We start from the raw sequence: 23,936 nt of genomic DNA, 5'->3' as shown, positions 1-23,936 counted from the left end.
AACACTGATAAACACTTTGAAAATATTCAATTATTTTTAAAATGGCTAGCTGGTTCATCATCTGTACCTTTAATTTCTAACCTTTTATTCTTATAATTTAATTCTTTAAATTTTAATTCAATTTAAGAATTTAATTTAATTCTTAAAATTTAATTCTTTTAAGAATAAAAGGTTAGAAATTAAAGTTTACTAAAAATTTATATTGTATACATAAATATAAATTATTAGAATTGCAAGATAATGTGGTTATCCATTTTCATTAAAATGGATAACCACATTATCTTGAAACTATATTTTTATTTTACAATAGCATGTTTGTGAAGCAGTTCCATCCCGATGGTTATATAATGGAACTAGAGTTTAAACGGAAATTAGAAGACAGTGTCCATAATAATTCTAATTATATTTTTATTTTAAAATAGCATGTTTGTGAAGCGGTTCCAACCCTGTGGTCATATAATGGAGTTAGAGTTTAAACAGAAATTAGAAGACAGCGTCCATAATATTTTGGCAGTTTTGTGTACTCTCCATAAATTAAAGGTGAGTGTTTCAGTAGTAGGCAGGTTTCACGGGAAAACTATTTTAAATATCAAATTTGAATATGCTAATACATTAGGGGATATTTATGGATTAACTTTTAAATAAAAGGGATTTAAATTTTTCCTTTATACTTAAAACTATAAATGTCTATTCTTTTATCTTTTAAAGTGCCCTTTTGCAATTCAACCACCTGTTTTCTAAAAGCAAACAGTGAAGGTAAAGAAAGCCAATACGAGAACGACGAGGATAATTTATGTGGAAAATTAGTTTCCTGATATGGCACTCTAGCGCTGCTCACTCGGTAAACAGACGGTAGGTGTTATAAGTCTGGAGAAAAGTTGAGAACGATATATTGATTGACAGGTAGGCATGGTAAACGATGTGCAGATTGGTGTGTGAACACAACACACGATAACATCGGGTTAGTATCATTTTAGTAGCACTAATGGTAACCTGCCCTAATGAACGCTTTCCATAATGGTGAAAAAAGGTCAGGTTACCTCCACTTGAATCCCATGGGAGCTTGAACCCCTCCCGAAATGGAGGGGGTAACCTAACCTTTTTTCTTTAGAATCATGTGGACTAGCACATAAATTGTTTATTAACAAAATATTATTTTTTTATTACTGTACTTTTATTTTTAAAGACACTCGTGCGGATATACATAACGTCATAACGTATCATAACGTAAATCAACACCTCAACAGCTATTCACTATATATATACAGGGGCCTAGCTACCATGTAGGCAGGCAAGGCAATTGCTTCCGGACCCAGGCCCTTTAGGGACCCGGCGCCTTTGGCTGTCTCCTCTTTTTGCAATTTTCATTAATTAAGTAGGGGGCCCGAACATGTTCTTTGCCTCCGGGCCCGAAAAAGGGCAGCTACACTACTGTATATATATATATAAGTTAGTAGTCGTGAAGAGTAATGTGCTAACATTACTGGAATGGTAAGAATTGCTATGGCCCCAAGTGCCAAGCGATAGGGACCAAGCGATTTTTCTTAAGCTCTAAAGTGATCCTTCCAAGTGATTTTGTTCTGTTTCATTTCTAGCCGTTCTCTTATTCTCAGTTCATTGTAAGTGGTTCTTCACTTAGCAGATTTTAAGTAGAACCAGGAAGGAAAATCACCTTTCTTTTTTAGGATATTTATCCATTTTCTCACTAACAAACTAATCCTCCAGCCGCTTGGTCACTAGGTGGCACTGCTCCTGCCTCCCCGTGGTGGGGGCCGGAAACCTGAAAGGAAAAATAATCCTTTCAGGGCTAAAAGGAGCAACAATGGACTTGACAAACCAGGCTTCTCCTGGAATTATGGATCAAACTGATCATAATCGGCAGCAAGATGATCCTAATCCATCTACTGCCAAAAGACAAAAGAAAGATGTGACCCAAACCATCTCGCCACTCTTTCTAATTCTTCATTCCCTATCAGACCAACCAGTTAGTAAACTTTCTCCCTTTGTTATACAAAGGTGTCTAGAACATATAGCTGGTCCACCGAAAACGGTTCGCCGCTTGAAATCAAGCGATCTTCTGATAGAAACGACAAATCATCGACATTCTGAGCTTCTTCTTGAAACAAAAAAAACTTTTGGAGGGATTCCCATCAAAGTCACTCCACATGCCACTTTAAATTCATCTAAAGGGGTTATCGTGGAATGGGACCTCCTAAACAGCTCTGAAGAAGAAATCGTACAAGAGCTACAAAACCAGAATGTCATACATGCCAAAAGAATCCTTATTAAAAAGGATGGAAACCTCATTCCAACCCGCACCATCATACTTACTTTCAGTACTCCAACTCTACCATCATCAGTCAAAGCCGGGTACCTGAATTGCCAGGTAAAGCCATACATCCCCAATCCAATAAGATGCTTCAAGTGTCAAATATATGGCCATTCCCAAACAGTATGCAGAGGACAAGCTATTTGTACCACTTGTGGCTGAAAAGAACATACCTGTAAAGAATGCAATACACAGTCTCCTCGCTGCCCAAACTGCAAAGGAGACCACCCTGCCTATTTCAGAGACTGTAATATATGGAAAAGAGAAAAGCAAGTTCAAAAATATAAAACTGAACTTAAGATCACATATCAAGAAGCCAAAAAAGCAGATACCACTATTTCCAGCAGTGAGATCATATGCAGCAGCAGCAGCAACAGCAGCAACTACAGTGCAGAAAACAAAGGTAATTGCAATACAGACTGACATCACAGTCCCGCCTAACATCTCAATAGCAGATTGGGCACGTAACCTTCTTTTACAAACAAAACAAAAAGTTGACCAGGCAATTAATACACCCAATGTAATCTCACCAGATGCTGAAGATCCAACGCCAACAAGCAGTACAAATCCCACCAAACCTGTTGAAAAAACACAAAAAAATACTGACACTATGGAAATTGAAAATTGATGAAAAGGAGAAAGAAGATGAACCAGTTCTGGAACTTTATGCAAATGATGACATGAACAGTGGTGGCCGACCAAGCTTCCCCAGAAAAGAAAAAATCAAAACAGATCGATTAAAACAAGCAGCTCATCGTAAGTCATCTGAATCAAGTACTAAACCCAAATAATGCGTACACTTCTACAATGGGATTGTTGCGGCATTCGAAATAATCTAAGCGATATCAAAGATCTAATTTCTTGCAAACAGATCTAATATCTGTTTGCAAGAAACAAACCTAACTCCGCACATAAGTATTTCAATCAAGAACTACAATGTATATAGGCAAGATCGAAAAACCAATACAGGTCATGGAGGAGTCGCCATTCTTGTTGACTCTAATATTCCATCCAAGCATATTCAGCTACAAACGCCCCTTGAAGCAGTCACGGTACGCATCGTGACTGGAATTACCTTGACTATGATTTCACTCTACCTTCCACCTAATCATGCATATACACTGCAAGAATTTGAAGATTTAATTGAACAATTACCATCTCCATTCTGTTTGATGGGGAACCTTAATGGCCATCATATCATCTGGGGATCACTTCATACAGACAAAAAGAGGACAGATGATTGAAAAACTTATAGATAATAGGAACCTAACACTCTTAAACACAGGCACTCACACCCATGTCCACTTACCAACAGGGACTACCTCTGCAATTGGTCTCACCATCTGTTCCCAGCTCTCTTTCCTCTCCTTGACTGGTCTGTTTCCGATGATCCCTATAGCAGTGATCATTACCCAGTTGTTTGTCACCTACTAGCAAATGATGTACAGCAACCTATAAGAGGTATTAAATGGAAATTTTGCAAAAGAAACTGGGAAAAATACCAATATGCTGCTTCTTTAGATGAGAAAATCATAAGACGTACTGATATCAATAATGTTATTCATATCACAAATCAAATAATTTCTGCAGCAAACATTGCAATACCAAAGACAGCTAACCAGTCTCATAAACATTACAAGCAGTGGTGGAATGAAGAATGCTTGGAAGCAAAGAAAGAAAAAAATAAGGCTTGGAATCAATTCAGAAAGTATCCCACCACCACTAATCTCATAAAATATAAGAAAGCCAGAGCAAAAGCACGTTATATATGCCGGAAATCTCAGAAAGAATCCTGGATATCTTTTACAAGCAAAATTAATAGAAATACGGACAGCAGAAAAAATATGGAATAAAATTAGACAAATTTCAGGCAAATATACAACCGTCCCTAAACCGATCATAAGCTGGAAAGGTCATGACATAACTGAACCAGAAAAAATTGCAAATCTACTAGGAGAAACATTTGAGGAATTGTCAGCAACAACGTCATACAGACCAATCTTTAAAACATATAAAGCTCAAATAGAAAAATACAAAATTAATTTCCATGCAGCTGATGAGATTTCATACAACCAATCCTTCACTATAAATGAATTGCATAAAGCCCTAGCCAAATCTAAAGAAAGTTCAGCAAGTCCGGATAGAATCCACTATCAAATGATTAAACACCTCCCTAAAAATTCTTTATGCATGCTCTTACTGCTATATAATAGGATATACCTTGAGGATACATATCCAGACTCTTGGCAATATTCGTTTGTACTGGCCTTTCCAAAACCTGGGAAGGACCATTCAAATCCATATAATTATCGTCCCATTGCCCTCACTAGCTGTCTAGGTAAAATTTTAGAAAAAATGGTGAATGATCGGTTAACATGGTTTTCTTGACTTTCATAACCTCCTTAGTCCTAGTCAGTATGGTTTTCGGAAAAATAGATCAACAATAGACATAATAACAAAAGCTGAATCAAATATTCGCAATGCCTTTCTCCGAAACGAACACCTTGTAACGATATGCCTTGATATCGAAAAGGCGTTCGATACTACGTGGAGATATGGTATCCTTCATGAATTGCACAAATTAGGTCTTTGAGGCCATCTACCGAAGTTCCCTCAGAATTTCATGACTAAAAGAACTTTTCAAGTCTGCTACCATCATATTCTGTCTCTAATATACAATCAAGAACAGGGGGTCCCCCAAGGCTCAGTCCTCAGTGCAACCCTTTTCGCTATCAAAATAAACCCTGTAACAGAAGTTATTCCAGCAACAGTTGAAACCTACCTATATGCCGATGACTTCACAATATCATGTCACTCACAGAATATGCAGACAATTGAGAGGCAGCTCCAATGTGCTATTAACAAAATAGAGTCCTGGTCCATCTATAATGGATATCGAATCTCAGTACAAAAGACAGTGGCAATACACTTCTGCAGAAAACGAAAGATGCATCCTGATCCAGAACTAAGGATAAGCAATCAACAAATTCCACTCAAACAGAGTATCCGGCTACTAGAACTAATAATGGATCAAAAATTAAATTTCCTAGAACACGTAAAATTTCTACGTACAATGTGCTTAAAGAAATTAAACATTCTACGAGCTGTATCAGCCATGACATGGGGGAGCTGATCGTTTTTCACTTTTGCATGTTTATCATGAATGATAAGATCTAAATTAGATTATGGTTCTCCCATTTACTCCTCAGCTAGGAAAATTGTGTTGAACTGGTTAGATCCAATTCATCACAGTGCATTACTTGTTGTTTCAGGAGCCTTCTGTACCCCACCTGTGTATAGTCTATACACAGAGATCCATGAACTCCCACTCAGTCTTTGTAGACAAGTTCTTCTTATGAACCATGCTGCGAAAGTTCAAAGCCTTCCTGGACATCCAACATGGCAATATCTGTATAAACCGAAATGGGAAAATTTATATACGAACAAACCTAATATATGCAAACCTGCAGGCATCCGACTAAAAGAAATACTGTCACAATTGAACTTAAGTATGGATAAAATCTACCAAGATACCCCCACAGCCCTTCCACCGTGGGAAATCAGTTCAGTTGACTGTGACATGGTCCTCATAAAATGGAAACAGAACAATATCCCAAGTCAACATATAAAACAGCTACATTCCTCTTATGTAACGTAATTCTCTGACTATTCTCATATGTACACTGATGGATCCAAGACGGGTACACACGATACCAAATTGCCCACCAATCAGCTTTCAAATGGCATTCAAATGAGCCATTAAGCCTTGAACTCATTATGAGTTTAATAAACTGAGGTATGAATCTAATATGTCAAATCAGTAACAATATAACAGGAAATAACAAAACCTGAACAGGCGCAATATAGCCGAAGTTGCTCTTGCGCCATTAAACCTCAAACAACAACAACAACAATGGTTATGGAGAACAAAGGGTGAACGGATCTGTGATCCCAATCATGGTGAACAAAGCCGGGAGCTAAGATAATGAGAAGTAATAATGATTAATAAGAAATAATAAGCATAACTTAGTGCTATTCGTTCTGTGATTTCAGTGCTTTTTTCTAGGGCCAGTCGCCGAAATCAAAGGAGGAAATGGCAATAAGTGGGTATAGCCTCTGTTTCTGACATGAAATACAGCCCCATGTGGTATACTAGGAAGTAGGTATGTATAAATCAGTTAAAATAATTTGTATAAATAAATGGTTTAGGTCAGTTAAAATAATTTGTTTAAATAAATGGTTTAGGTCAGTTAAAATAATTTTTTTAAGTCGGTTAAAATAATTTGTTTAACTTTAATATTATTATTGATAATGCAGCGCTGTATTTCATGGCTGACCCCACAGAGGCTGGAAGTAAAGAATAACAAGAAGGAAAAATAAAAATAAAAGAATAAAAAGAATAACAAGAAGGAAAAATAAAAATAAAAGAATAAAAAGAATAACAAGAATTCAAATAACAAATATAAATTGAATAAGAATAACAAATATTCTTGTTATTCTTTTTATTCTTTTATTTTTATTTTTTATTCTTGTTATTGTTTTATTCTTTATTTACAGCCTCTGTCGGGTCAGCCATGAAATACAGCGCTGCATTATTAATATTAAAATTAAACAAATTATTTTAACCGACGTAAACAAATTATTTTAGCTGACCTAAACCATTTATTTAAACAAATTATTTTAGCTGACCTAAACCATTTATTTATACAAATTATTTTAACTGATTTATACATACCTTACCTAGTATACCACATGGGGCTGTATTTCATGTCAGAAATAGAGGCTATACCCACTTATTGCCATTTCCTCCTTTGATTTCGGTGGCTGGCCCTAGAAAAAAGGTGCTGAAATCACAGGACGAACAGCACTAAGTTATGCTTATTATTTCTTATTAATCATTATTACTTCCCATTATCTTAGCTCCCAGCTTTGTTCACCGTTATTGGGATCACAGTTCCGTTCGCCCTTTGTTCTCCATAACCAGCGTTACCATTCCAGTAACGTTAGCACATTACACTTCACGACTACTAACTTATGTAGAAATTATGGTCGTTGGGTACTTTCTACATATAACAGTGTCCCAGGATCCATAATCCATTATTATTTTTATTTTTATTTCTATTATTAATAATATTTTAAACTGTTGCTACCTTTAAAACATATATATATATATATATATATATATATAGAATCTTTATTTCTTTTTATTTTATTATTTCCTAACCTAACATTTAAGGTTAGGTCACTAAATATAAGGAAACCGTTTCTATTATTTCCTAACCAATTATTTAAGGTCAAGTTACGAAATATAACAAAAAATAAAGAAACCGTTTCCTTTTTTCATAACCAAACCTAAATCAACAGTATAGTATAAACACTCATGAACTCCAAAAATCTGCTTTTCATAATGAGAAAAAAACATAATGAAGAACATAAAAATGAACAGAACGAAACTTTTATTAATTTAGTTTTCATCAAAAAATCAACCAGTGTTTTATTTTCCTTACAAATTTCTTCCATCTTTAAAAGATTTATCGCTACCTGTTTACCATTCATTACAAAACTATTATGCACCTTTCTGTACTCATAAATACATTATAATGCCAACCAATGACTACACTATAGCTTGTCCTCTGTCGCGCCCACCACCAATCATTTCATCGTTTACCACGCCTACCTGTCAATCAATATAGCCTTCTCGATTTCGGCTCCAGACCGATAACACCTACCGTCTACCGAGCGAGCAGCGCTAGAGTCCGGTGTCAGGAAACTAATTTTCCGCGTACGTTATCCAACGTTTCTCATCGTTCTTGTGTCGGCTTTCTTTACCGTAGCCAAGCAAACTTCCAGACATCTATTCTGCAACCATTCTTCCTCGATTTGAAATATGTTCCCTCGTGTGCATACTCTGAGCAAGAGGAAGAATGCCATCAACACTGAGCTTGTTCACTCCATTCAAAGCCTTAAACACCTCAATCAGATCACCTCACAGGTGCATAGTTTCTAGACGCTGCAATTTGCAGAACTGAAGCCTTTCTTGATAAGAGCACCCCTTTATCCCCTCACCAATCCTGCTGCCCTTCTCTGTGCCTGCTCCAGCAGCTCTACATCCTTCAAAATGAGGCCATGTATGCAAGCACTCAAGATGTGGCCTGATCATTGCCTTATACAATGGAATAATCTCCTTATCCCTGATAGAAAAATTCCTGTATATCATTGAAAAAAAACCATGTGCTGTCCTGGCAGCCTTTCTGCATGGCTCAGAGAATTTCATATCTGACCGCATAATTATCCCCCAGGTATTTTTAATTTTTCACTGCCCTGAGTGTGGTGTGGTACCACACGGTTGGTACATTAGTCTGGGATTACTGCTGCCCATATGCAGTACTTTGCATTCTCAATTGCAATTTCTTAGCCCAACCACCTAATTCTAGATCTCGTTGCAATAATATACCATCATTACTGTCATTAAGCACCCAGCCAACGTTCATATCATCTGCAAACTTAGGTATTTTTTTTTTTTTTTTTTTTATGAAAACCCCAAACACGAAAGGTATCAAGACCTATAGTACTTAGTACCGTGCATGGGTTGAAGGAGAAGTATGGGGGGAGGGGGATGCTTAAACCTGATATAGCATAGAAAAGTTACAGAGTGATGAAAAGTGCTGAAACCTATAACAGCTACAAGTTGATCTGTAATATAGTACTGCAGATAAGGTTAGGGAGGACAAAGCTGCATATGAGAAAGCACTGGCAAAGAGAGCAAAAAAGGGAACAAGGAGTTTTTCATGCATGTGAATACAAAGGAGGAGGAAATGAATCAGATCAGATCAGACTCTTGTGTACTGGGTGTGAGAAAGCCTTAGATAACCCAACTGATGTTGCTGATAATTTCAATAGATACTTCATTAGCATTAGCAGATGCATATGATGCAAGAAAGCAAGTTTATGCAGCATCAGACGAAAAAAAAAAAAAAAAAAAAACTCCATTTCACCCCTTCGTTCATTCCAAATGCCTGTCCAGCTCAGCCTTAAATTTATTCATATCAGTCTTTACTTACGAAATACCCTTCATGCTGAGCAAGTGAGGCTTACACATATGAAATTAGTGATTTCAGAATTACAGGTGATTGTTTATTAGAAAAACTTTTAAGTCTAAATGCAACTTAAGCACCTGGAGTTGATGGCATATAGTTATGAGGACATCAATGGACTCAGGAGAGATTCCTTTGGATTGGAGAAGTGCCAGCATATTGCCAATACATAAAGGCAGTTCTCAGGGTGAAGTCTGTAACTACAGACCGGTTTGTCTGACTTCAGAGATAGGAAAATTCTTGGAGAAAATGATTGAGTACAATACAGGGACATTTAGATAGAAATGGCATTCTGAAGGATGCACACACAACATGGTTTTTGTTAAGGAAAAATCATGTTTAATTAACCTAGTAAATTATTTTGACACAGGTACTCATGAGTGGGGTGTAGGGAACAATTTTGACTTAGCCCAACCACCTAATATTGTCTGGAATTACTGGAAAGATTCTTTCCAGTAATTCCAGACAATATTAGGTGGTTGGCAGGGTTCTTAAGGACACTAATGACAGTATGCTGCTACAACAGGATCTAGAAAAGTTGAACAGATGGGCTGAGAGGTGACAAATGAAGTTTAACATTGACAAATGTAAAGTACTACATATGGGTTAGAGTAATGTAACAACTCTGTGGTACTACACTGACAGTGGTAGAGAATGAAAAGGACGTGGGGGTAATTTTGCAGGCAGATATGAAGTTTACTGAGCAGTGCAGATGGTCTGCAAGAGTAGCTCATGGTGTCTTGTCAATGATATACAGGAATTTTTCTAGCAGGGATAAGGAGGTGATTATCCCCTTGTATAAGGCAATGGTCAGGCCACACCTTGAGTACTGTAGACAGGTCTCATTTTAAGAAGGACATAGAGCTGTTGGAATGAGTACAGAGAAGGGCAACAAGATTAGTGAATGGAACGAAGGGTTGCTCTTAAGAAGAAAGGCTTAAGTTTTGCAGATTACAGTGTTTGGAGACTAGGCACCTGCGAGGTGATCTGATTGAGGTGTATAAAGCCTTGAATGGTTTGAGCATGCTCAATGCTGGTAGGATTCCTCCTTTTGCTCAGAATAATCACCTGAGAGGGCATAAATTGAAATTAAGGAAAGACAGTTGTAGGATAGATGTGTGGAAGTTTGCCTTTAGCCAGTGGGTAGTTGATTGGTGGAACAGACTTCCATCTTTTGTTGTGGAGGTCGAGATCCTAAATAAATTTAAGGCTCAGCTGGACAGGTATTTGGAACGAATGGAGAGGTGAAATGGGAGCGTTTTTTTTTTTTTTGGCTGATGCTGCATAAGCTTGCTTTCTTGCATCGTATGCCTCTACTAATGCTAATGATGTAAAGATTGGGAGAGTCATTAATGATCAGTGCCAAGCAGCACTCCTTCCGAATAACTTGAATGGGCTTTAAGAAAGGTCAGAAAAGTGGCAGCTATGTTTTACTGCAGCAAAATGCAAGGTCTTATACTCAGGAAATAGGAATCCCACAATAAGTTATAACACTTAGTGCATTGAATTAAAAACAACAGAAGAAAGGAATATGGGAGTTACAATATTGGCAGATATGAAGTTCTCTGAGCAGTGTTAACAGGCAGCCAGAGAAGCCTATAGTGTCCTATTGATGATTTATCAAACAATATCCTGTAGGATCGGGAAGATCATAATCACGCTGTATAAAGCAGTTGTAAGATTGATGAAATACTATGTCCAAGTATGGAGATCTAATCTGAAAAAATGACATTGAGCCTCTTGAAAGGGTCCAAAGATGAGCAACTTGCATGGTGAGATTGGGAAAAGGTGACCATACAAGGAAAGACAATATAGGAGTTACAAAGAGCAATCTTGTACATGCATTACCTGCAAGTATAAGAAGGTTGATGTGAGAAGTATAAGCGATAGAACACTATACTGCACGAATTTGGAAATAAAATAATTTATTGAATGGCAGAGTACGTCTTAGAAATACATTCCTAATAAAACAGTTATATACATCAGTAGAATTCCAAAATAGAATAATTAAAAAGTAAAAAAGTGGGAGGGGGGGATAAGACAGACTTTACAGACAGCTAGCAGCCAGCCCACCGAACAAAGCTTCATCCATTAATACTCAATCCTCCATTCTTCTGTGAAGATAGCTACAAATTCCAAATAAAAAACACACCAGAGTCAGTCAGTAGAATGCAGCTTTCTCTATTCTGAGCAACAGTAATTGTTGTGGCATTCAGCTCCCATAAATGTCCAACACACAGTAGTCGCAGTCTTTATACTTCCTAGTCACAGTCTTTATACTTCCAGGGGCAAAAGCTGATGACGTCGTAGAGCAGATATCATCTTTTAAGGGTACAAAAGGTGATGTTGTACACGTTGGAACTAATGACATTAAGAATAAGAGATCTGCAGATTTACTCAACAAGTACAGGTCAATGTTGAAAAAAAGTCACGAGTTAGGGTTGAATGTGAAAGTGTCTGCAATTCTGCCCAGACACAATAGAAGGGAGTATATGATGAGAGCCTTGTCGATCAATTCGGTCCTGGAGAGATTGTACAAGGCTCAAGGGGTAGAAATTTTTTCAGCCTGGTCTGTGCTTGTTTACAGGAGAGAGTGCTTCTACAGGGATGGGGTACACTTAAATAGAAGGGGTTCAAGAATATTTTCTGATGTTATTGAGGCAGTGTTAGGTGGGTTGGAAAACTGCTAGCTTGGGGGGGGGGAATACACAGACTAAAAGGCTAACAGTGGCCGCAGGCAGAGGCAAAAGTGATTCTTGCACTGCTTCTATTAGAATGAGCAGCAGCCTGGAACACAAGGTAATGGGGCACCTGTTAGTTTAACTTGTGTTCCGGGGAAAATAATGGAGTTAGTCAGGTGGGCAGGAGCAGCAGTGCGTAGCACACGCTTCTCGATTAGACCGGGGTTCGAGCCCGTGACCACCAAATACGGAGGATGCGGAAAGGTCAGGGAATGACCACCACATATCCCCGGAGCCATATGGCCTTAGTTGCTAATATTCCTTAAAACCAAATAACAACAATAGTAAGGTAATGGAGATTTCCATGACTGCTGGAAGTCATAGTGGAACAAGTAAATACATGGTCTTTGTTATGGTAACTAAGAGTAGGAACAGGTGCATGTATACTTGCATGTACACTAATACTAAGAATATAGTTAATAAAATTGATGGGCTTGAAGTGCTAGTCAAAGACATCAAAGGCAGACATTGCTGGGATATTAGAGATGTGGTGTCACACAGATATAAGCAGTGCAGATTTGGAATTTGGGGAGTACAATGTGTACAGGAAGCATAGACAGGACAGGACAGGACAGGAAGGGAGGAGGGGTTATGCTATTAGTTAATAGCAAATAAAATCTAAGGAAGTGCATCCAATTGAATTTGGTGGACAATGCAGTGTTGAGTCTGTTTGGTGTTAAATAAGCACTGGGAAAGGAAAAATGAGAGTAGGTGTGTTTATAGGCCTAATGAATCTGATGAGTATAATGAGCAATTGTGCAGAGAAATGGAGTGGGCCAGTAAATCAGAATGTCTTATAATGGGGAATTTTAACTTTCCAGATATTGACTGGAACTTATGGATTGATCACTCGCACAGCAGCAAGACTCTTGTGGATTTATTGGATGACTGTTTTCTACAGAAACATGTTCGAGAGGCAACCAGAGGAAGTAATACTCTTGATCTGATTATCAGCAGTGATTATTCATGCATTAAGAATTTGCAGATAAAGGAACCACTGGGTGACAGTGATCACAATGTATTGATGTGGGAATTACTTAAAGATGTAACTACCATCGAGGCTAAAGAGAAGGGCTTTTGCTTTCGTAAAGGTGACTATAGAGGTCTCAGACAGTTTTTAAATTGTGTACAGTGGGATCAATTGATGATGTTACCAACTTTGAATTCTAAATGGGAAGCCTTTAGGGACTTAATTTTGGAGGCTACTAAGCTTTTCATTCCAACAAAGAAATACTGTTCAAGATTTAGGCCTAAATGGATGTCACATGGCTTACGGCAGAGAATGAGGCTTGTGGCAGGGGCTTAGAGGGGAACAGGTATCCTGTGTGTTATCAGAAACTCAGCCTAAAACACTGATGGATCCAATATCTCTCTATTACAGAAGATTTAGGAGAAGTCCGTTTGGCCTGCCTCCCTAACATCCACTCATGCACACCTTCTCGATGGTAAGCTGTGTTACGTCACTTAGGTGGTAACGAATGTGTAGAGTGGTTCTCTTCAAGACGCCTGGTCAGCGTGAAGAGGAAAAGACCAAACCCTCCAGCATATGACAGCACGACAAAACAAATGGCCCTGTCCCCAGCAGCTTTCAATCCCCCTCTTACGGCAGCAAGAGGATCAGAGTGGAAGCAGAGGGTGCTAAGAATCTCTGGGTACGACCAGGCTGCCAGCACGGAAACTGAACTTGGCCTGTTATAACGTAAGATCACTCATTGGTGAAGACAGGATATTAGAGCTGGAAAAGGAATTAGAAAATGTGAATTGGAATATCATCGGTTTGGCTGAAACAAGAAGAAGAAATGAATCACTTATAAGTTTATCAAGTGGAAATCTGCTGTACACCAATGGAAACAGTGAAAGGAGTGAAGGTGGAGTTGGGTTTCTGGTCCATAAAGATTTTAAAAACAACATTTTGTAATTCAAAAGTACATCACCAAGGGTGTCAAGACTAATACTCAAGATTTCTAAGAGGTACAAGCTAAAGGTTATAATGATTTATGCACCAACATCGAGCCATGATGATGAAGAGGTTGAAGAAATATACACCAAAATTGAGAGTCTTCTAGATGAGCAGAAAACCCATCAATGCTAAGGTTGGAAAAAGACAAAACAGCACAGCAAGGGGAACTGTAGGAAATTTTGGAATTGTTGAAAGAAATGAAAGAGGTGAAAGACTTCTGGAATTTGCAGAATCTCAAGGACTGTCAGTAATGAACACTTTTTTCAAGAAAAGGATGAACAGAAAGTGGACATGGAAGAGTCCAAATGGATTAACAACTAATGAAATCGACTTCATCCTCACTAACAGAAGATATATTGTGAATGATGTTACCGTCCTGAATAAGGTAAATGTTGGAAGTGATCACAGAATGGCAAGATGTACACTTGATATAGATGTAGGAAAGGAAAAAACTGACTCGAGTAAATAATAAAGGTCTTTGAGATAACAGAAGAGGAGAAAAAATAGTATGTACTGGAACTTAAGAACAAGTTTGAGCTTCTGCAGACTGGTGAGGACCAAGATATCGACGAGGAATATTACAACTTTCTGAAAGTGATAAAGCCCAAGAAACCTATAGGGAAAAAGAAATCCAAAGAAGAAAAAATTGTCAAGAAACACTTGTCATGATGAACCGAAGATGACAAATGAAGAGCAAGAAAAACACTGACAGCGAGAAAATTGAGTATTAGCATTAGTAGAGGCATTTGATGCAAGAAAGCAAGCTTATGCAGCATCAGCTAAAAAAAAAAAAAAAAAGAAACCACTTCCACTTCACGCCTCTGTTCGTTCAAAATACCTGTCCAGCTCAGCCTTAAACTTATTTAGGCTATCAACTTCCATGACAAGGGATGGAAGTCTTCCACCAACCAACCACCTGCTGGCTAAAGGCAAATTTCCGCACGTCTATCCTACATCTGTCTTTCCTCAATTTGAATTGATGCGCTCTCGGTGATTATTCTGAGCGAGAGGAAGAATCCCATCAGCATTGAGCATGCTCAAACCATTCAAGGCTTTATACACCTCTATTAGATCACCTCGCTGGTGCCTAGTCTCCAGACACTGTAATTTGCAAAACTTAAGCCTTTCTTCGTAAGAGCACCCCCTTTGTTCCATTCACTAATCTTGTTGCCCTTCTCTGTACTCATTCCAGCAGCTCTACATCCTTCTTGAAATGAGGCCTCCAGACCCGTATACAGTACTCTAGGTGTGGCCTGACCATTGCCTTATACAAGAGAATAATCACCTCCTTATCCCTGCTAGAAAAATTCCTATATATCATTGACAATACACCATGAGCTACTCTTGCAGCCCGTCTCCACTGCTCAGAGAACTTCATATCTGCCTGCACAACCACCCCCAGGTCCCTTTCATTCTCTACCACTGTCAGTGTAGTACCACAGAGTTGATACGTTGCTCTGGGGTTGCTGTTTCCCATGTGTAGTACTTTACATTTGTCAATGTTAAACTTCATTTGCCACCTCTCAGCCCATCTGCTCAACCTTTCCAGATCCTGTTGCAGCAGCATAGTGTCAGTAGTGTCCTTGACAACCGTGCCTACCTTTGTCTCGTCTGCAAACTTCGACATTAAGCTTGATATACCATCATCACTATCATTTATGAATAGAGAAAACAATAATGGACCCAACACTGAGCCCTGAGGGACTCCACTAATAACATTAGTCCACGACGAGCAGTGTCTATTGATTACCACTCTCTGTCTTCCCCCCTGAGCCACCCCTTTATCCACAGCAGCAATTTGCCTCCAATGTCACACTGCTCCAATTTGTGCAGCAGTCTTCCATGTGCAACAGTATCAAAAGCCTTTCTAAGATCCAAGTATATAATATCAAAGTTATTCCCTGCATCCAATTCTTTTGTGACTGCATCATAGTATCCAATCAAATTGGTCAGGCAAGACTTCCCCTTAACAAAACCATGCTGTGTCCGAGCTATAACTGAAGTCTTGTCTAAATGATCCTGCAGTGCTTCTTTAACTAGTGCCTCCATTAATTTTCCTGGAAGTTAAACTCACAGGTCTATAATTACTTGTGTAAGCCTTTGATCCTCCTTTGTGAATTGGGGTCACATTTGCACATTTCCAGTCTGTGGGTACCTCCCCCGAGTCCAAGGAAGCTCTCATAATTATGGCTAAGGGTTTGCTTACTTCCTCTGCTGCCTCCTTTAATATAACTGGATAGATCCCATCCACCCCGGGTGCCTTTCTTGTGTTTATCTTCAACAATTTCTCCTCCACTTTACTCTCAGTTATTACAAGATTCTCTAGCTTACTGCTAGAGTTGAATACACCTCTGGCTTTCCCCTCGCTAAACAACTCCTCATGTGTTAATGTCGATGCAAAATATTCATTTAGTTTGTTAGCTGCCTGAGCAGGATCATCAACAGTTGATCCATCGATATCTAGTGGTCCAATCTGATTCATCCCCTTCCTTCTAGAGTTTACATAAGTAAAGAACTCTTTGCTGTTTTTCTTTGCATCCTTTGCCCACGATTTCTCGTAATCTGCCTTTGCCTGCCTAACCTCTTTTGTAACTTGGTTACAGATCAACTTGTATCTATCATAGGCTTCTGTGTCATGTGTTAATTTGTATGTATCCCATGAATGTTTCTTCTCTGCCATATGCCTCATCAGTTCATCTGACATCCATTTAGGCCTAAACCTTGAACAATATTTCTTAGTTGGTATATAAAACCTAGTGGCTTCCAAGATAAGTTCATTGAATGCTTCCCATTTTGAATTTGCTGTTGGTAACATCATCAGTTGGTCCCACTGTATAGAATTTAAATACTGTCTCAGTTCATCGTAGTCGCCTTTACGGAAGCAATAACCCTTCCCTTTACCCCTAATGGTAGTTACCTCTTTGAGTAAATCCCACTTCAGCACACTGTGATCACTGCCACCTAGTGGTTCATTTGTCTGCAGATTCTTAATGCATGAAGAATCACTGCTGATAATCAAATCAAGAGTATTCTTCCCTCTAGTTACCTCCCGAACATGCTGATGTAGAAAACAATCAACCAATAAATCCACAAAAGCCTTGCTAGTGTGTGAGTGACCAGCCCCCAAATTCCAGTCAATATCTGGGAAATTAAAATCTCCCATTATAAGACTCTCTGATTTACTGGCCCACTCTCTTTCCCTGTACAGTTTCTTATTATACTCACAGAGTCATTAGGCCTATAGCACACTCCTACTCTCAATTTTGATCTCCCAATGCTTATGTCACACCAAACTGACTCGACACTGCACTGTCCAGCGATGTCTACTGGCTTCACTTCCTTGGATTGATTATGTATTTCTTAACTAATAGCATAACCCCTCCTCCCTTCCTATCCAGTCTATCCTTTCTGTAGACATTGTACTCCCCAAATTCCAGTTCTGCATTCCTTATATCTGTGTGACACCACGCCTCTGATATCCCAACAACATCTGCCTTTGATGTTTTGAGCAATACCTCAAATTCATCAAATTTATTTACTAAACTCCTAGCATTGGTGTACACACAAGCATACATGCACCTATTTCTATTCTTAGCTACCCTAATACAACCCATGTGTTTACTTGTACCGCAATGACTCCCAGCAGTCTCTGAAATATCCTGCATCTTGTTTTTCAGGCTTCTGCTCATTCCAAAAGAAGCAGTGCAAGAATCTCTTTCACCTCTGCCAGTGGCTACTGTTAATCTATTCATTTTTGTCTCCCCCCAAGCTAGCAGTTTTCCGACCCATCTAACACTGCCTCGATAGCATCAGCAAATATTCTTGCACCCTTTCTATTTATGCATATCCCATCCCTGTAGAAGCAAACTCTCCTGTTAACAAGTAAAGTCCAGGCTGAAAAAAATTCTACCCCCTGAGCCTTGTACAGTCTTTCCAGGGCTGAATTGATCGACAAGGCTCTCATCATATACTCCCTCCTATCGTGTCTGGGCAGAATTGCAGACACTTTCAAATTCAACCCTATTTCACGGCTTTTTTTTTCAACAGTAACCTGTACTTGTTAAGCAAATCTGCCGGTCTCCTACTCTTGATATCATTAGTGCCGACGTGTACCTTTTGTGCCCTTAAAAGATGATATCTGCTCTACATCGTCACCAGCCTTTGCCCCTGGCAGACATACCCTGGTCCTGTTCCACCTATCCTTTTTACAAAGCATGTTCCCCGTTTCCCTGACAATAGAGTCACCAACAACTACTAGTTCCTTTGGGACCAGCGCATTCTGCCTTGGGGATTGCCGCTGTGTTGTGCGATGACCAAGTGCAAGCTCTGGTGTTGATGTGGGCAGCTGAGAGCTGATGGGCCCCTCAATTTAGTTCCTTCGAGGGCATCCACCCTGTCCTTCAAGCTCTCATATAGGCCCATAAGAACACTGAGTTGTTGCCTGATTTCGATACACTCCTTGCATCGTGCACACACAAAGACATCCCCCATGGCAATATCATGTCCCGTACCTGAATGCTGCACAAACATCATGCAAGCTGTGCATTTTAAAAGGCTGTGATTCAGAAGGCAACTGCCCCCCTCAGTTCTCCTCTGAGCCACAGCACTTCCATTAGCTTGAGCCTTTTGTTTTGCTGCTCTGGTCTGAGTCATGATTTCTTTTAATTTAAATAAAATTTCAATTTCAGTTTATAACCCTAACTTATCTCCCAACACAGTTATATATATTTTTTAGTGTCAAGTGTTAATTATCTCCGTGTTCCCTTTATATAACTTCCGTATCAGTTATGTATTAATTAATTATGTTACGTTTGTAATCTAAGTCGGTATATGTATTCAGTTAAAAGTACAATTTAAATGCCAACGAAGTTCAACAAGTTTAATAGATTTTACCGATCACTGAAAATATTATAACCTATACTATACTAATGCTATCTAGGTTCGGTATATAACGATCGTATGATAAAGACAAAGGCGGGAAGTTACGAACGGTAAATCTATGGACACCTAAGTATTAATTAACTTTCAAATCTCGCTGTCTCAATTCAGAATAAACTAACTATCCTTGCTAGGTCTATAATCTACTTACAAAAAATAATTTGATGTAAAAAATATTCAATAAGCGGCTAAATATGGCTAAAAAAACTTCTCGTTCAGCGGAGTTGCGATTTGTAACATGTGGATACCCTTACCGATACTTTTATGCAATTGCAAGGCCGAGTAAAGAATAAATACACCAAATTAATCAGAAAATCACAAAATAATGCTATACTACTAAATTTAAATCAAAAGTTTTAGAAAAACAATAATTTCAAATCAATAAATAAGAAAAATCCACTTAGCGGCTTTGAACACGTCTGGCCCCTACTAGCCTCTTCAGCAGACTCTCAAGTTCGACAAGGAGACACAATATCTCCGAAGCTTTCAGAAGATTAGACTGGTCGCAGAAAGGAGACAATGTGAACGGAGAGTACCTAAACCATTTACAATTTGCAGTTGACATTGTGGTCATAAGCCACGATCCCAAAGAATTAGAAGAAAATCTTAATCATTGTGCACAGTTAGTAAGGATTTTGGACTAATGATGAATATGGCTAAAACAAAAGTAATGATGAACAAGTATGCCACAGAAAGGGAAATAATGATTGAAGGAGCAGTAATTGAAAAGGTGGAGTCATATACTTATCTGGGACACGTTATTAGCTGTAATAATGGTAAATGGCTGGAAGTCAAGAGAAGAATAAATTTTGCATGGATAGCATTCAGGGAATATAGTCACATACTGAAGAGCAATATCCCAGTTTGTCTTAAACGTAAAATAATGAACCAATGTATATTCCCCACCATGACTTTTTTTTTTTTTATGTAAACCCCAAACACGAGAGGTATTAGAACCTATAGTACTTAGTACCATGCTTAGGTTGGAGGATGAGAAGGCGAAAGAAGATATTTGTTGACATTGGACTTTAATTTCTGTAGACTGTAATTTTCAGGAAATACGTATGAAGGAAGGTTGTTCCAGAAAACAGCAGTTGAATGAATAAACGAAGAAGATGAAAAGTTGGTTCTGTGAGTTTGAAGTTGGACAGTAAATGGATGTTGGCTGGTGGTAGCACGTGTTCGGACTGTTTTGAAAGAGAGAGAGCGGGAATTATAGAAGCCAATTCAGAAGAACAGCGCCCATGGAAGTATCTGTAGAAGAGGCATGCAGCAGAAACAGTACGTCTATGAGACAGTGAGTGGAGTCAGTCTGTTAGAGTTGAATCATTAATTAACCTAACTGCCCTCTTATGAATGGAATCAAGAAGCCTGAGAGAGGTTTTGGGGGCAACACCTCAGATGTGGGAATAATATTCCATGCCAGGGCGGATTGGCGATTTATACAGAGTGAGCAGCTGTTTGGAAGAAAAGTAACGCCGAGAGCGAAAGAGAAAACCAAGTTTTTTAGTTGCAGAGGAAGCAATATTTGTAATGTGCTTGTGCCAAGAGAGATTAGAAGTCAGGGTAATCCCCAAAAGAGATATATCATTTTGCCTAGAAATCGGAGTGTCACTAAACATAAGCATAGGAGCAGAAGAATCCTTTTTGCGAGATATAAGACAAGACTGAGTTTTAGAAGGATTGAAATCAACTAAGTTGTCTTTGCCTCACTGGAGAATTACCTGAAGATCGGCATTTAAGGAATTGGTAACAGATTTTCGAGAAGTTGAAGCTGATTGAACAGGGCAAGGTTTCTCAAAATGGAAAGTGGAATGCAATGTGCTATCATTGGCAAAACTATGGATAGGATTTCCAGTCAATGGAAGAAGGTCATTAATATACAAGAGGAAAAGAGTGGGAGAAAGAACTGAACCTTGGGGGACACCGGCATTAGTGAAAAAGTTAGAAGACAGAGAGCCATCTACCATCACCCTCAGTGAGCGATCAGAGAGAAAACTGGATAACCAATTACTAAAAACAGTTGGCAAACCATAAGATGGAAGCTTGTTTAGAAGACCTTTATGCCAAACACGATGGAAAGCCTTTGAGATGTATAGAGCAACTACTTGTGTTTCGCCGAACCTTTCCATTGAATTAGTCCATAAATGGGTAACATAAGACAGAACATCACCAGTGGATCGACACTGACGGAATCCATACTGTCGATCATTGATCAGACGGAAGGTTTCTATGTAGTTTAAGAGTTGGCAGTTAATTGATTTCTCCACTACTTTAGAAAGAGTAGAAGTAATTGCAATGGGACGATAATTGGAAGGGAGGGATGTGTCACCCTTTTTAGGAACTGGCTGGATATGGGCAAATTTCCAAGCAGAAGGAAAAACTCCTTTGGAATAAGAAGGTGAAAAAAGGCGACAAAGAATAGGAGTAAGTTCTGGAGCACAGGTTTTGAGAACAAGTGGAGAAATACTATTGGGCCCTGGAGCTTTCTTAGCATCAAGGTTCGTCAAAATCCTTCTGACATCCTTTTGACGGAAGACCACAGGAGGCATTGAATGGAGCGTGTTGGGAAAGGTGGGAGGTGTTTTACCAAGGTCATTAATATATGAGTTGAAAGAAAAATGGGATGCTAGCAGGTCAGCTTTATCCTTGGCTGAAGTGACAACAGAACCATCTGGTTTGGACAGAGGTGGGAGCAGAGATGGGCAAAAGTCGCGGCCAATAGCTTTGGCAAGGGACCAGAATGCTCAGCTACCATTAGGGCAAGAAGGAAGTTTTCTACTCTTAGCCTGTTCAAACTCTAGTTTGGACTTATTAATAACTGCTTTACAATTGTTGCGAGCTTTGGTGTATGCAGAAAATGAAACTGAAGAATTAGAAACAAGCCAATTACGATATGCAATGTTCTTCTCTTGAACAGCCTTAGCACATTTATTGGAAAACCAAGGTTTAGATATGGAAGTGAAACTTTGGCACTCACCAAAAGAATGGAAGAGAAGCTGAGAACTACACAGCGAAGAATGGAACGAATTGTATTGGGAATCAGACTGTTAGATAAGAAGAGAAACACATGGATTAGGCAGCAAACTCAAGTAAAGGACATTCTTATCAAAACTAAAGAACTAAAATGGTCTTGCGCAGGACACATAGCTCCAAGACATGATGACAGATGGACTAAAAAAATAACAGAATGGTACCCACGAGGAGCTAGAAGAAAGCCTGGAAGACAAAGGCGGAGATGGATAGATGAAATTCATGAGTTTGTGGGTAGTAAATGGATGGCCAGTGCTCAAAACAGAAGGAACTGGAAAGTTGCTGGAGAGGCCGTCATCCTGCAGTGGATTGAAAATGGCTGATGATGATGATGTGGCAGAGAAGAAAAATGTATCGGATGCACGTAAAGTATCAGGTGACACAGAAGCCTATGGCAGGTATAAACTAGTCTGTAATCAAGTCACAAAGGAGGTTAGGCAGGCAAAGGCAGATTACGAGAAATCTTTGGCAAAGGATGCAAAGAAAGACAGGAAAGAGTTCTTTACTTATATAAACTCTAGTAGGATAGGGATGAATCAGATCGAACCACTTAACTTAGATGGGTTGACTATTGATGATCATGCTTAGGTAGCTGATAAACTGAATGAGTATTTTGCATCTACACTCACACATGGGTTATTCAATGAGGGGAGTGCCAGAAAAATATCAAACTAACAGGGAGCTAAGAGATTTTGTAATAACTGAGAGCAAAGTGAACGAGAAATTGTTGAAGTTAAACATAAGGAAGGCATGTAGGGTGGACGGGATCAATCCAGTTATATTAAAGGAGGCGGCAAAGGAAGTTAGCATACCCTTAGCTGTGATTATGAGAGCTTCCTTGGACTCAGGGGAGGTCCCCATGGACTGGAGGTGTGTAAATGTATCACCAATTCACAAAGGGGTTCAAAAGGTGACACATGTAACTACAGACCTGTTAGTTTAACTTGTGTTCCGTGGAAAATAATGGAGTTACTGGTTAAAGAAGTGATGCAGGATTACCTAGACAAGACTGGAGTAATGTGTTAAGACACAGCATGGGTTTATTAAAGGGAGGTCTCGTCTGACCAATATGATTGGATACTATGATGTGGTCACAAAGGAACCAAATACCAAAAATAATTTTGATATCATATATTTGGATTTCAGGAAAGCTTTTGATACTGCTGCTGTACAAATTGGAGAGGTATGGCATTAAGGGTAAGTTGCTACAATGGATAAAGGGATGATTGAGTGGGAGACGACAGAGAGTGGTAATCAATAGAGACTGCTCTTCGTGGACACATGTTATTGGTGGAATTCCTCAGGGTTCAGTGTTGGGCCCATTGTTGTTTTGTATATTTATCAATTGTATTCATGAAGGTGTATCAGGTTTAATGTCTAAGTTTGACAGGCTTGGTAATGACAGTAAAGGCAGTATGCTACTCCAACTGGATCTATATATAATTTGGGAAAATGGGTTGAGAAGTGGCAACTGGAGTTTAATATTGACAAATGCAAAGTACTGCATATGGGTAGCAATAACCAAAGAGAAATGTACCAACTGTGTGATACTACACTCAGGGAAGTGGAAAGTTGAAAACACCTGGGGGTAATTTTTTTTTTTTTTTTTTATGTGAAACCCAAACACGAGAGGTATTAGAACCTATAGTACTTAGTACCGTGCTTGGGTTGGAGGTTGAGAAGACGAAAGAAGATATTTGTTGACATTGGACTTGAACTTCTGTAGATTGTAATTTTCAGGAAATACATATGACGGAAGGTTGTTCCAGAAAACGGCAGTTGAATGAATAAATAAGGAAGATGAAAGGTTGGTTCTGTGGGTTTGAAGTTGGACAGTAAAT

The 23,936-nt window shown here is 38.8% G+C and overlaps 1 protein-coding gene across 1 annotated transcript in view; it reads left to right on the top strand.

Moving 5' to 3' along the window:
- The window catches only part of LOC150074912 (IQ calmodulin-binding motif-containing protein 1-like), a 199,182-nt gene that overhangs the window by 23,243 nt on the left and 152,003 nt on the right, over positions 1 to 23,936 (top strand). Inside the window, exon 2 of the mRNA XM_090389381.1 lies at positions 423 to 540. Coding sequence (XP_090245507.1) covers positions 423 to 540 — 118 coding nt within the window. The remainder of the gene's footprint in view (positions 1 to 422; positions 541 to 23,936) is intronic.

This window comes from Mastigoproctus giganteus, unplaced genomic scaffold (genome assembly GCF_048544385.1).
Source record: "Mastigoproctus giganteus isolate SK-2022 unplaced genomic scaffold, ASM4854438v1 scaffold_15, whole genome shotgun sequence".
Taxonomy (NCBI): Eukaryota; Metazoa; Arthropoda; class Arachnida; order Uropygi; family Thelyphonidae; genus Mastigoproctus; species Mastigoproctus giganteus.
Note: the sequence above shows the minus strand (reverse complement) of the source record. Positions and strands in the feature narration are given on the sequence as shown.